Source organism: Oreochromis niloticus, linkage group LG9, assembly GCF_001858045.2.
Source record: "Oreochromis niloticus isolate F11D_XX linkage group LG9, O_niloticus_UMD_NMBU, whole genome shotgun sequence".
Lineage (NCBI taxonomy): Eukaryota > Metazoa > Chordata > Actinopteri > Cichliformes > Cichlidae > Oreochromis > Oreochromis niloticus.
The window spans coordinates 21,878,988-21,891,534 of NC_031974.2; the positions used below are offsets into that span (position 1 = coordinate 21,878,988).

General features: G+C 39.3%; 1 protein-coding gene across 2 annotated transcripts in view; it reads right to left on the reverse strand.

Annotated features, from left to right (window-relative positions):
* Window positions 1-12,547, reverse strand: part of cntnap2a (contactin associated protein 2a) — a 348,699-nt gene that overhangs the window by 54,866 nt on the left and 281,286 nt on the right. For both annotated transcript variants that reach the window (XM_005471745.4, XM_005471746.4), the window contains exon 17: window positions 10,830-10,957. In XM_005471745.4, the coding sequence (XP_005471802.1) occupies window positions 10,830-10,957 (128 nt within the window). The remainder of the gene's footprint in view (window positions 1-10,829; window positions 10,958-12,547) is intronic.

Below are 12,547 nucleotides of genomic sequence, written 5' to 3' on the forward strand. Positions count from 1 at the left end.
CTCACCATGAAAACAAGTAAACAGGACTACATATAAGACGTAAAATATTGCAGTGAAAAACAGCAGCCTGTCCATGATGAGACGAGAACCATCATCTTTAGCAGCCTGTTTAAATCCACATCCCCTCTGTGCCCACCAGCCACATACTGATCAAGGATATTCCAGTGCAGGGATGTCGAACTCATTTCACATCACCGGCGACATACAGCCCACTTTGATCTTATGTGGGCCAGACTAGTGAAACTCCCCTCTAACTATACATGTAATCAATGAGATATCTTAATATAAGAAAAAGAAGCACAATTTCCACAGTACATCTCACTTTTTGTACATAATAAAGACATGCTGCTGTAAATGAAAGAAATCTATCAGCATGACTCTTTGGGCTTAAATTGTAACAAGTAAATGTATAAAATACAGAAATTTACAACTTAATTATTTGGTGTAATATGAGTGGACATGGGAGAGGTTATTATCACTCGTAAAAGCTGTAAAACTTTTGAAAATACAGTTAAAAGTAAAAACTTTATGTCCGGGTCTTATATTTGACACTCCTGTTCTAGTGCCTTTCAATTTTCTTTTGTCAATTAATTAAAATCAGGTAAACTTTCATATATTCTACAATCATTACAGATAAAATTTTGATGATTTTGGCTTATATCATAAAAATCAGAAATATAGCTTTTAGTTTTAGATGAGATAGTGTAAAATCAACTGCAAAAAAGGATTTGCAGTACAGATTTTCTTGTCTGGTTATGTTTATTTTTTATACTAAATTCTTGGTTGGGGCTACTTTAACAAGAATTACTGGATCAATGTGGCATGGCATGGAAGTGACCACTTTGTGGCACCGCAGAGGTGTTGTTGAAGCCCAGGTTGTTTAGTAGTGGTCTTCAGCTCATCATACTCAGGTATTTCTAGTCCGTCTCTTGTGAATAACCCACAGTTTCTCTGTATTTTTCAGGTCAGGCGAGTTGGCTGGCCATTCAAGCACAGTAATGATATGGTCAGCAAACCATTTGGCGGCAGTTTTGGCTCTGTGAGCAGGTGCTAAGCTAAGTTTGTCAGCAGATGGAAGCAGGAAGTGCTCTCCTGGTTGATGTTGCATTGACTTTGGACTCACAAAAAACAGAACAAATCACCCAGCACCAACAGCAGCAGATGACATGGCATCCCGGATCATCATGAACTTTGGAAACTTCATGCTGGACCTCAAACACACTAGATTTTATGCCTCCCTACTCTTCTCCCAGACTCCAGGACTCCTCTCAGTCCTCTCAAGGCTGCATTCATTCCTGTTGCTGGTGCAACTTTTCCCTTCCAGTAAACTTTCCATTTATAAGCTTTGACACAGCACTCTGTGAACAGCCAGTGTTTTCAGCAAAAACCCTATGTTTTGAAGGTTGTCAGCAGAGATCTGCAGTTTTCCCCATGATTGTAGTTATACTTCTTTAACTGTCATACACAAAGTGAAAATAAAATACTGAGATACTGGATCGAGCTTTAAGCCATAACCATCAAATTAAAAAAAGAAGAAGCTTGAAATAAGTCATTTTACATGTAAGAAATACAGAAGTGAAAAAAACTTTAATTTAAATAAAAATTTGTGATGTACTACACAACACAATTAAATCTGATGTCTGGCTTTGCAACTTTTATGCTCTGATTTATAAAATAATTGACACATTCACTGACGGTCAGTTATGTAATCAGGTGATGTAAAAATCTTTGTTGGTAAAAAAGTGTTTTGAGGCAGACAGGCAGTCCTTGTCTCAGTCACGATAGACTAAAAATAGAACAGCAACCTTCTTGCAAATAGGAAAGCCTCTAATTCTGATTGCATGGTGGAGATTCTACTCAATTCAACCAATTACAAGTAGTTTTGGTGACTAACAAGTCCCAGAGGTTGAGTGTGCCACACCCCCAATCTCTGCTTGACCAGTTTCAATCATAAGGTAGTTGTGCCGGTCACCTGGTGGGAGTCAACCTGTCTCTGTACAATCGGGGTCCACAAGAACTATTTTGGAGTTAATTCACCATCCTGTAGTAACTGTGTCTATCTAGGCAATGATGTTCTGTACAATATTATGTAAGCTGTACCATAATTTAAGAAAAGACAGGAAGATAGACTTTTATTCTTCACAGAAGGGCTAGTGCTTGAGACAAAAGTTGGGTGTGAATCTTCAATAGTTTGCTGCTGAGCCTAATTTATGGACAGGGAGAAGCAGAATGAAAAATTCAGTTTCAAATCTATGAGGTTCTGGCTGGACTGACCGTAAGTAGTGAAAATGAATTTCTGTGTAGACGGCTACAGATTTCAAACAGACAGCAACAGATCTATGATTTTTCGAGATAACAGTTAATCACTGTATTATCACAATCAGGTTGCATATAATTGCCAAATTGACCCTTTTCAATTGGTAACAATAGCAAACTGATAGCAGTATTTTCGCTCTTTTGACAAAACAAATCGCCTGGAGGTCAGCAGCTGACTGTGCACGGTTGTACACCCGGTCTCCATCTTTGAAGCAACCATTTCAAAATCAACAGTGCTGCTAGTTTTGCAGTTCTGGTCATGCCAAAGCCTCCAACCACTGTTTTCCATAGTGTGAGAGTAGCACAAACCACTGATTCTGATTTTGGATTAAACTGTAATTTTAAACATGGTTAAAATAGTGTGTGTGTGTCTTGTGACATTTAAACTAACAACACATCTTCTTTTTTGCTGTATTTGATAGACACAGTGAAGAAAAGACATGAAAGCGGGGGAATTATGTTCGTATCAAAGAGAAACTGAGATCTGTCTGTAGGCTAAACTGTTGCTCAACATTTTCTGTTTGCATTTAATGAAACAGTTTCCCATTTAGTATGTTCATGTTGTACACTTTGATCCATATGAAGTCTTTATCTGAAATAGATAAAAGCAGCAGTTGACCTCTGCGTTAGCCCGCACGGAGAACCGTAAAAAAATCAAAGTTCACTGAGCTGTAGATGCTGACTTGATATGAGATGCAGCATAAGGTGAAGTTTGGGTCTGGAAGCCAACTAGATGATTCATCTGTCTGTGCTTGACCAGATGGGTTATATGCCAATACCAACAGATGGTAAGGATGACTGACTGCCCCGTCTCAGGTCATTAACGCGTGCACTTTCAGGCACACACACACAATCACGCGTATAAAATGCAGTACATGTACATACTCATTAGAAATACAAATAATGTACACTCACTGCTGGAGGGCAAAGCAGACAACACAGGCGACAGCACACCGCTACAGTAATAACTGGGCCTCACACGTGTCCTGCTGTATGCGTGCACACGGTGATGCTTTTCCATTGTAAATTTGTGACATTTAGGATTTCAGTACGGTGGCCCTGAGAGGCCAAACAGACTGCAACTTAAGGAAACCCCAGCAATAAGAAAAATGCTACAAAGGCTCACAAAACACAACAGAAATAGGAAAAAAGAAACCAGAAATAGGAAAAAAGAGATTTCCAAAAGCACAAGGGAAGTGTTTCTGGGGAGACAATAACCCGACAGACCAGTTGCAGGAACCAAAATATGCTAAGAATTGCACTGGGAGACACTTAAAAGAAGTGGAGGCTCTATTGGTTTTGTGAGGAAAGAAAAGATGAGAGGTAAGTGTGTTAGCCTAACTATTAGCCTAAAAGTATTATATGAATTATATGAATCATGATAAAACACACCTTGCATGTTTTGGGTTCCTGCCACTGGTCTGTCGGGTTATTGTCTCCCCAGAAACACTTCCTTTGTGCTTTTTGAAATCTCTCTTTTTTTTTTTTCCTATTTCTGTGTTTTTTTCTGTGTTTTCTGAAGTTGCAGTCCGTTTGGCCCCTCAGGGCCACCGTATTTCAGGGTACAAGCACCTTTTACTCAAGTTCTCAGAGCAAACTCATAGTTTGCCATCTAATTTAACTTTTCCACTTGCTACTTATTGCGACGTATACGTCAGGTAAAGCTGTTGAGAGATTTTTCATTAAAGGACTAAGAATAGGCTCATTTAACAAGGAAAGCAACGCCACCTATCTTCGAAGGTCACACTTCTGAGTTGTCCCTAAGGGCATGTCTAAGATATTAATGTTTAAAACACTTGAACCTATATACAGCTCTGCAGAGTGTTAAACAGTGGCACACCAAGCATATATCTCTTCATCGCTGACTTTTTTTCTCCCCCATTTCCACTGAGACCTGTATTTCATCTCATTTGTATAATTGAGCCGTCTGTGGCAAGTAATTTTATGGTCTATGTGCTGTATATTCATGCTAAATGTAGCATTTGAATCTTCAGGTAATTAGTTTGTGTCTGTCATTTGAGACCTGCAAAGCCTTTATCAATCTCACTCTGTAATTAAGTTGTTTGCCATACATTTACAGCATAAACTTTCAGTGCTCAGAGGTATATAAATGGCCAAGCAGTCTGGAGGGAGGCTGAAAATAGAATAATTTCATTCTTTGTTTTCTTCCAAATAACGTCCATAAATCATCATTCCAATGTTGTTTGTAAATTTGCTAAAACAAGAAATACATAAAGAATTCTAATGGAAGTGCTTTGGGTGCAAGAGTCCACGAACCTGGACAAAAAGCTGTAATTCTTTAATGCCTTCTAGGCTTCTTCAGGTTTACATCATCTTTTAATGAGAGACCAGAGCACAGATAACATTCTCGCCAAAAGCTCAGTCACACTCATAAATAAGACGGCAGCCTCCTTGCAAATAGGAAAAATTGGTGATTGCATTGAAATTTAGTGCGCAACACCCTCGACCTCCTGGTGATTGGCAGGAGGCAACCTGTCTTCAAACCCTGTGGTTCGACTAACACTAAGTAATCGGTCTCAGACATATTGGTGAAGGTTTGCAAATAATCGCTAATTTAGAAATGCAGACAGATTCCCAGCATGTTGCAATCTGACTTAGTCAGTGCCTCTTTGCATCTCAGCAGGTTCCCAACTTGTTACATTCTGGTTATATTTCTATATAAAAGCAAAGGTTAAACTGGCATCCTGCAGAAACTGTGGAGAAATTTCTGAATTTCTGCCAATATTTGTATGAAACCAGTAAGAAAGTCTTTTGATGTAGAGCGCAATTATAAAAATACAATTTTACTGTGCATTGATATACAGGGTTTTGCTGCTAAAGTAATAATGGGGAATGAAAGTACAGAATATCCCAGCAGTAGTGTAGACATTATGTAAGTCCATAAGTTGTGTATGAACCTTCAATAACAATTTCCTGTTGAGCTTAAGTTATGGACAAGGAGAGGCAGAAGAAAATGCTTTGGAGCTTGGAATGGGGAGGCGTATATAAAATCATATCATCTGAATAAAACAAAGTTCAAAGTGCTGACTGGGACGAATAATGTTATTTGAAATGAACTGAGAAAGTAGTTAGGCCCCTTCACTTTTTCTCAATATACTGGGCTGTGAAATGGTTTTTAATGGCTGTAAATTTGATTAAAAATTTAAAAAGTGCACCGTGCCTTGACACTCAAAATTGTTTGACTGATGGACACACATGAACAGATATTTCACTGTTTCAAATGTTGAATGGCCTCAGTTACCGATGCCCTGGCACACGAACAGTGAAGAATGGTGACGGAGCCCTTAATTAGTCTACTTGTGTAAGCTTTCATTTGTGGTCAGTCATGAGGCCAAGCGTGTCTCATAGCAGGTGCGTGAGATCATAATAGCAGAATACATATGCTGCTTTGCTTCACTTGCTATCTTTTATTTTAATTTCCATCTATTAAAATGTCCAAACCCTTTTAACATCAATAAATGGAACTAATTTCTCTCTGTCTCCCTCTGACTGTATAGGCTGCCATTAAACTAGCCGTGGAAATGGGCTTCATTAATGCCAGAGCTAACACACACACACACACACACACACACACACACACACACAAACGGAGACAGAGAGAGAGAGAGAGAGAAAGTCCACTCTAACTTGCTCCTGTGCGTACCACAAAAAAAAGAAACAAATGCACACACTAAAGTGTGTCTTTGTGCTTCCACACAGACACATAAGTACCTCCTTGCTAAAACTTTTCCTGACTGCTCAAGACATTAGTCATTTGCCTATGAAAACCCATTAAATGGCAGCCAATCATCATTGCTCTTACTGAGACATAGCTCCATGCACAGTATGAGAAGCATCAATCATATGAGCGGGACCTATTCACGTGTGAAATTTTTAATATACATTTAATATGCCTTAATGGGCCAATGTATAATGTATGCTCCATGTTCCAGTGTCTTGGCCGGCACTATGGCAAACATACCTCAAAGTCATCTTCATTGTAAAGGTTGTTAATTTGGTCACTCAATATAAAAGAAGATGTCTCACTTTGTCTTGGGCGCCCACAAAGACACATGCAGTGATAACAAGGAAGACAAAGAGACTACTGCGCCGTCCAAGTGACAGAAGAATCCATCTTTATTAATTGTGTTTGCCACACTTTCAGACCCCCACACACAAACAGATGTGATGTCATGGGTCATTAAATCATGGTTTGTTTGTATGTTGGCAGCTCGGCGATGAAGGGACATTAGTGAGTGGCAACGGGTTGTTGATGAAGGGACCATAATGGGTGTGACACCAGGGAGAAAGAAGGGCAGGTGTTCTGTCATGTTCTGCACCCTCGACAGAACCAGGCCACTTCCTGTCTGCCGGAGGACGGGCTGTTAGAGATAAAAATGACAGCGAAATATCCAGTGCATGATGTTTAACTGTGGCATACTTGATATCTGTGGTATACTTGGCTAAATTCCTTTGTAGTTTTAAATCCAGCACTATCTCTAAAGCACAGCCCACTCAGATAGCATAGCTCCATTCTTTTATTTCCTTTAGTTTGAAAAATGAGCAGTCAATAGACAGTTTATGAAGAATTATTAGTGCAATGATCATGCTGTCTTGCACTAAAGATTAAATCCATTTTTACTTTTTCTCTCTAAAGGATATTATTTCCCCCAAAACCACTTTGGTGCTTTGTTACATTACAGCACAGATACCAATATTAGTTTCCTTTCTTAGTATGTTAATGTATTTTTCCTTAGGCGACAGAAAAAAAAAACAAGAGAAGTTGGAAGTGACAGAAGCAATCTCTCAGATATAACATAATTGAGGAGTTCATTCTGTTTTGAATTGCTCAGCGGATAATACATTTAGAAAAGTGGAATGAAATTAAGGTTGCTTTTAAACTCGTAGATTGGTTCATTTGTTCTGCGCTAAAGAAAAAAAACGATAAGCTCGCTTTTTACAGTTTTCTGCTTCATGTTCAGGTCACAATACAGACCTGGGGCATATTAAAAAAACAAAATTACTCCTTGGGTTCCTCCAAAAAGGTTGTACAAGGGGCCACTAAACGGTTTTACTGGTACACATGTGACAGATTGTAGGATATGCTTTTAAAGTTGCTTTAACCTGTCAACAGGTGCTGCTGCTTTTGCAAGCTGCTTTGCAACCCCAACTTTTCCTTTCATGAAGTACCCAGCCTTATCAAAGTCAAGTGCTCTATTTGTGTTTGGCTCTTGATGCCTAACACACAGCTATGCACATGGAAGAGTGGGGGAATCGCAGAATAAAGGCACATAGCCCAAAAAAATGCACATATGCAAATAAAAATCAGTATCGTATTACAGTATGATGGTTTGAATCAAATTTATTTAGTATTTTATTTAGGCCAGTATCACAAACTGGTCACACCATAAAGATAAAATACATCAGATGTGCGTTTGTGAAATAAGGCAGTGGCAGATCTCAACAAGCTGACAAGAGGCCTCAAGCTGACTGGCAAGAAGAGCCTGCTGGCTTGCAGGGATCAAGGTGCCTAAAGCCACTGAATATCCTCTCATAATGACAGCTAAGCCTTAATGTAGTGAAAGCTTACACCATTAGAATACGATTTCCATTATCCATTTAACTTTTCTAAGTTTATCTTGAAGCCCACTATGTTACAGCACCTCTGAATTTACTGAGCAAACAGCTGCATCACAGCTATACCGCGCAGTTGATCCATGCTGATCTGACAGAAACTCGGTACACGCTACAGGACTCACATATCGCAGGTAAGATGCGGACAAAGTGAACTGGCCCAGGTTGCATGAAAAGGGAAGTGGTCAATATCATAGTTCTGCACGATCTGTGTGTATCTTCCAACTGACCCAAAGTCCCAATGAGAGCAGTGCGCCAACACTGATTAGAAGCACAGACAGGAAGAGAAACAGCAAGGATTAAAGTGTTTGTGTGTATGTGTGAGTGTTCTGCTAGATCTGACACCTGATGTTTACCTGAGAAACAACCTAAACTACCGGGAGTTGACTGAAGGGAATAAAAGGATGAGTGCTTAGATGAAAAGGCTTTGAACGGAGTTCAGATGCATTTATCTCACCACACACATACACATTAGCACAAAATGCAAGTGCGTTCACGCACAAAAACACACATATGCAGAGGCAGATAAAGAAAGATTCCAAAATAGAAAGACAATCAAGATAAAACAACAGGTTCTGTGAATGATTTGCACACTGCGAGAATAAGCAATGTGCTATTTTCAGACTCAAGTGCAAACCCAGAATGACAATGTGCTCAATTGTACTCCGCTATGCATGAAGTGTTTTCTCTTGTTCTCTCTGAAGATAGTTTTTAATTAAGACCTTATTCAAACCATCAGCAGCAAACAGTCAAAAAAGGGTTTGGTACTTTGCAAAAGTTTGACTGACAATGGATGTATTGTACAGTCAAAGACACACCGATAATGCTTAATTTCCACTGGGGTTCGGGATGAAGAAATGGCAAATATTTCTTCCACATGAGGAAGCCAAAGATAATGATGAACAAAGTGCCCTTCCTGTCATACTGATTTTTGATGTTTGTGTGAGTTACCATTCGTTTAATTTGTTATGGTTAAATAAAGCTCCCTATATACTGTGTGGCTGCACCACAGTGTCACTTTTTTTTTTTTGCTTGCTTTTAGGTGACTGTATAAACCCATTACTGACCCCTCGAATTTCTCTCAGGTTCTATCAGCCTTAAACAAATATAGCTGTTGTGCTGAACTGCAGCTCCGGTGAATTGCACACATTGCACCTGCCACTTAAAATAGCCAATTCAGGTAGTAATTTAACCGTGAGTGTATAAAGGTAGCCAGCTATCAATCTAAGTTTCCTGGCACTTTGCTCGCTACTACTACACAAACCTTTCACTTTTCCTCTCTTTCATAAAGTAAGTGAATACATCAACAGTGATGACGGCGGCTGCCACTGGCTGGCTTTTTATGAGTCATTTCCACCTATTACAGAAATTGCCACAAGAAAGGCGGGATTGAGAAAGGCTGTAGGCCACAGGGCATACCTTAAAAATGTTGCTCCACATTGTGTCAATCACCTGCCACTTCACCAGTTGCTACATGAAAATGCAATTCTCTGAAAGCTAATTCATTCACACTTGTTTGAATTTAAATGTTTCAATCTGGTTTCAGGCCGATTCAGCGGAAAAGACAAGGACAAGCGATCTTATTTGTTTTGAGTTGTTTCGTTCCATTCACCAGGCAATACCGGCGCTACCCCCTTTATCCCTGCGTTGACGTTTCTGCACATAATAGTGCAATCTGTATCTTCATTAGACAAGCTTCATCTGCTAATATCATGTACAGCCTGGTGGCATTTGTTGTAAGCACAATGGGATCTCTATAATTTGAATATGTATCTATTCCAGTGTAAGGTCTGCTGGAGTACCATTAACTGTCTATCTAAAAATGTCATACTGCTTAACATCAAATAAAGAAACAAGCACACAAACTCTTCAGAAGTTACATACAGTGTCAAAAGAGGAATTGATTCAACCTTTCATGAGCCCTTCACAAAGGTTATGCAGCCATTCTTCAGCAACCAGCTGTGAATTTTTGAGAAAATAAAATCACTTCCTTTCCGCAGTCGACCTGGAGATGGTCATTATTGCTCATATTTCTTTTTCATTTAGTCTGCTGCAACAGCCGTCCTTGTGCTTCACTCAAAGGCCCATTTTAAGCCTGCGGTGACTCCAAAAAGCTCACGCCTGCTTTCCCCATCCTGTGTAGGCTCCTCTTGAGTTTAAAGTTCATTTTACAACCTTACAGATGACTCACATGTACAGTGTGATTTAGCTCCTGGATACTCCATTGACCTTTTAGTTTCTCTGGAATCAGAGTACACCTCGGGGCCTTTGTACGGAGCCCTGCTGTCTGTTCCAAAATACTGTGGATTAGCCTGAAATTACCTACATTGTTTTCTGAATATAATAGCACAGCCTTCTTCATTATAAATCAGTAACAAATATTAAACTAAATAAAAAGTTGACTGAAACCACTTGTTGGCTGCCATATGTTTGATAAGAGCTGTAATAATTATTTCCTTTATCAATTATTTGATGAAAAATGAATTTTCTCGACAAGCTGGTGTAAAATGTGAGAAAATAGTGAAATATCAATGATATCACTGATGCATTCCCAATGTTTTTTCCCCCCATACATGTAGTTTATGGGGAGAAAACAAACTATTTACTTATTTCCAATTAATTTTCTGTGTATCTGCTTATCTGAACTCATTACCTAAACACCTTGAAGTCCCCCAGTGCCTCGCACACACAGTCCATTCAACCCCTTTTATGTCAGCAGTTATGAGTTTGATTTTTGGACCAAGTAAATACTCATTCATGATGCTGGAATGGTTTTCCGGGTGTCTGTCACTCAGACGAGTAAAGGCAGCTGTTTTGGCGCCATCCACGTGCTCCACACCAAAGTACATTAATTTTATTTTAAATGACACAACACTTACTGTCTCCTTGACAATGGAGTGGTCCAACAGTTAGCTTGGCCTCAGAGCCTGACCTGTTGGTGTCGCCCACCACGACCTGGCTGACTGGCAGGTGTTCTTGATAGACCAGGAGACCAGAATCCTCTCTCCTATTGGATGATTTGGAAAAAAATCATAGAGGTTGAGGAATTATGGTCTTTTCACCTTGCTATATCTTTTGCTGTGAAAGAAACATTTTTCTATTCAGTTCAATTTAGAGTTTATTAAGAGCACAATAAAAAAAATCAAACAATGAAATAACTGCGGAAATATCTGCCTGACACTATTCACAAATGTGTCAATATGATTTTCCATAAACAATTCCTTAGCGTTGAGGTGACACATCTCAGGTAAGTGATTTTGAGTATGAAATGAAGAGGGGAAAAGCTAAATATAAAAAGAAATCTATTCAGAAAAACATCAGGATACGGTAAATTATATAAAGTACATAATAATCTCACAAAAGGTATAGCAGTTGTTTATACACATAGGAGTATTCATATCCACAGGCATGAAGATTTTCTTTTGTTTATGCTGTTAGATGCTGTACCAGCTGTAGTACTGGTTACTACTTAAAGAATACTTTTAACTGAGCCTATTAGTAAACCTCCAACCAGTACTTTGGTCTTTTTTACATGTAGCACACATGAAATAGTCACTTTCAGATATGTTCACACCTCAGTACACGTTATGTGGTTTAGACAAGGGAGCGTAAGGGAGGCTGCATACAAGGAGTTCACTCACACAGTGTGAATTCACCAGAGAATTACCTGCTCTATTTTCACGTCGGTGCAATGAGACATCACACAGGCTTTGTGTTAGATAGCTAGCAGGTTAAACACCATTTAGGGTCTGATCCAATTACCTCTAATGAATCAAGTCTCACTTTTAATTTGAGTAGGTTTACATCAATGTAGTAACAACTGCACAGGTGTGTCGTGTTTAACACAGATCAATTTCAAGATTCACCCTTTAGACATCAATAGATGTCTTTAGATCTAGCCAGGTGATCCTCTTTGAGGACCGTCTGCAGACGCCTTCAGCTCTTTCTTCTTGTCTTTAGCCAGTCTGCTCAGTCACAATAAGGTCATGTCACCTCGGGACTTAGTTGCTGAAACTGAGCATGTCTGTATCTGTATTCACCCTGTTGCTATAGTAAAATTATCAACAAATTCAAGTGCCCTAGTTCCATTAATGCCCTGCATGTTGTGCATTAGGTTTAGCTGTTTTTCACCACATATTCTCTTTTAATTGCTTTGATAGAGGATAATCTTTCCTCTTTTCTGTTCAGTTTTTTCCGAGTGTTTTTGCAAACTGCAACCCAGCCAACCCGGCCTTTCTCTTCTTCAGGCTTCTGAGCTGTTTGCTTTTTATCCTCTAAGACTCTGCTTATGTCCTCGCGTGTTTATTGATGTGAAAATGTGCACACCTACATGTCAGACAGCACTGTGGACTTCCTGTACAATATTAGAGGGGTTTTTTTTGTAATGCTTCCTCGCCAGCAAACAGATGTGGCTGCAGGGATTATGTTTTCATGTGTTCCGTCTGTCTTTGATACCATATTTTAATTTCATTTCTGTGCTGACCAATGCATTCTGGAACTCTAATGAGAACTCTAATTAAAGACAGCGTGCAGGGACGTGTGCATCTGAGTAAGCATGTGTGGATAGACACTTGTGCATTTCTATGTGCTGCCAAAA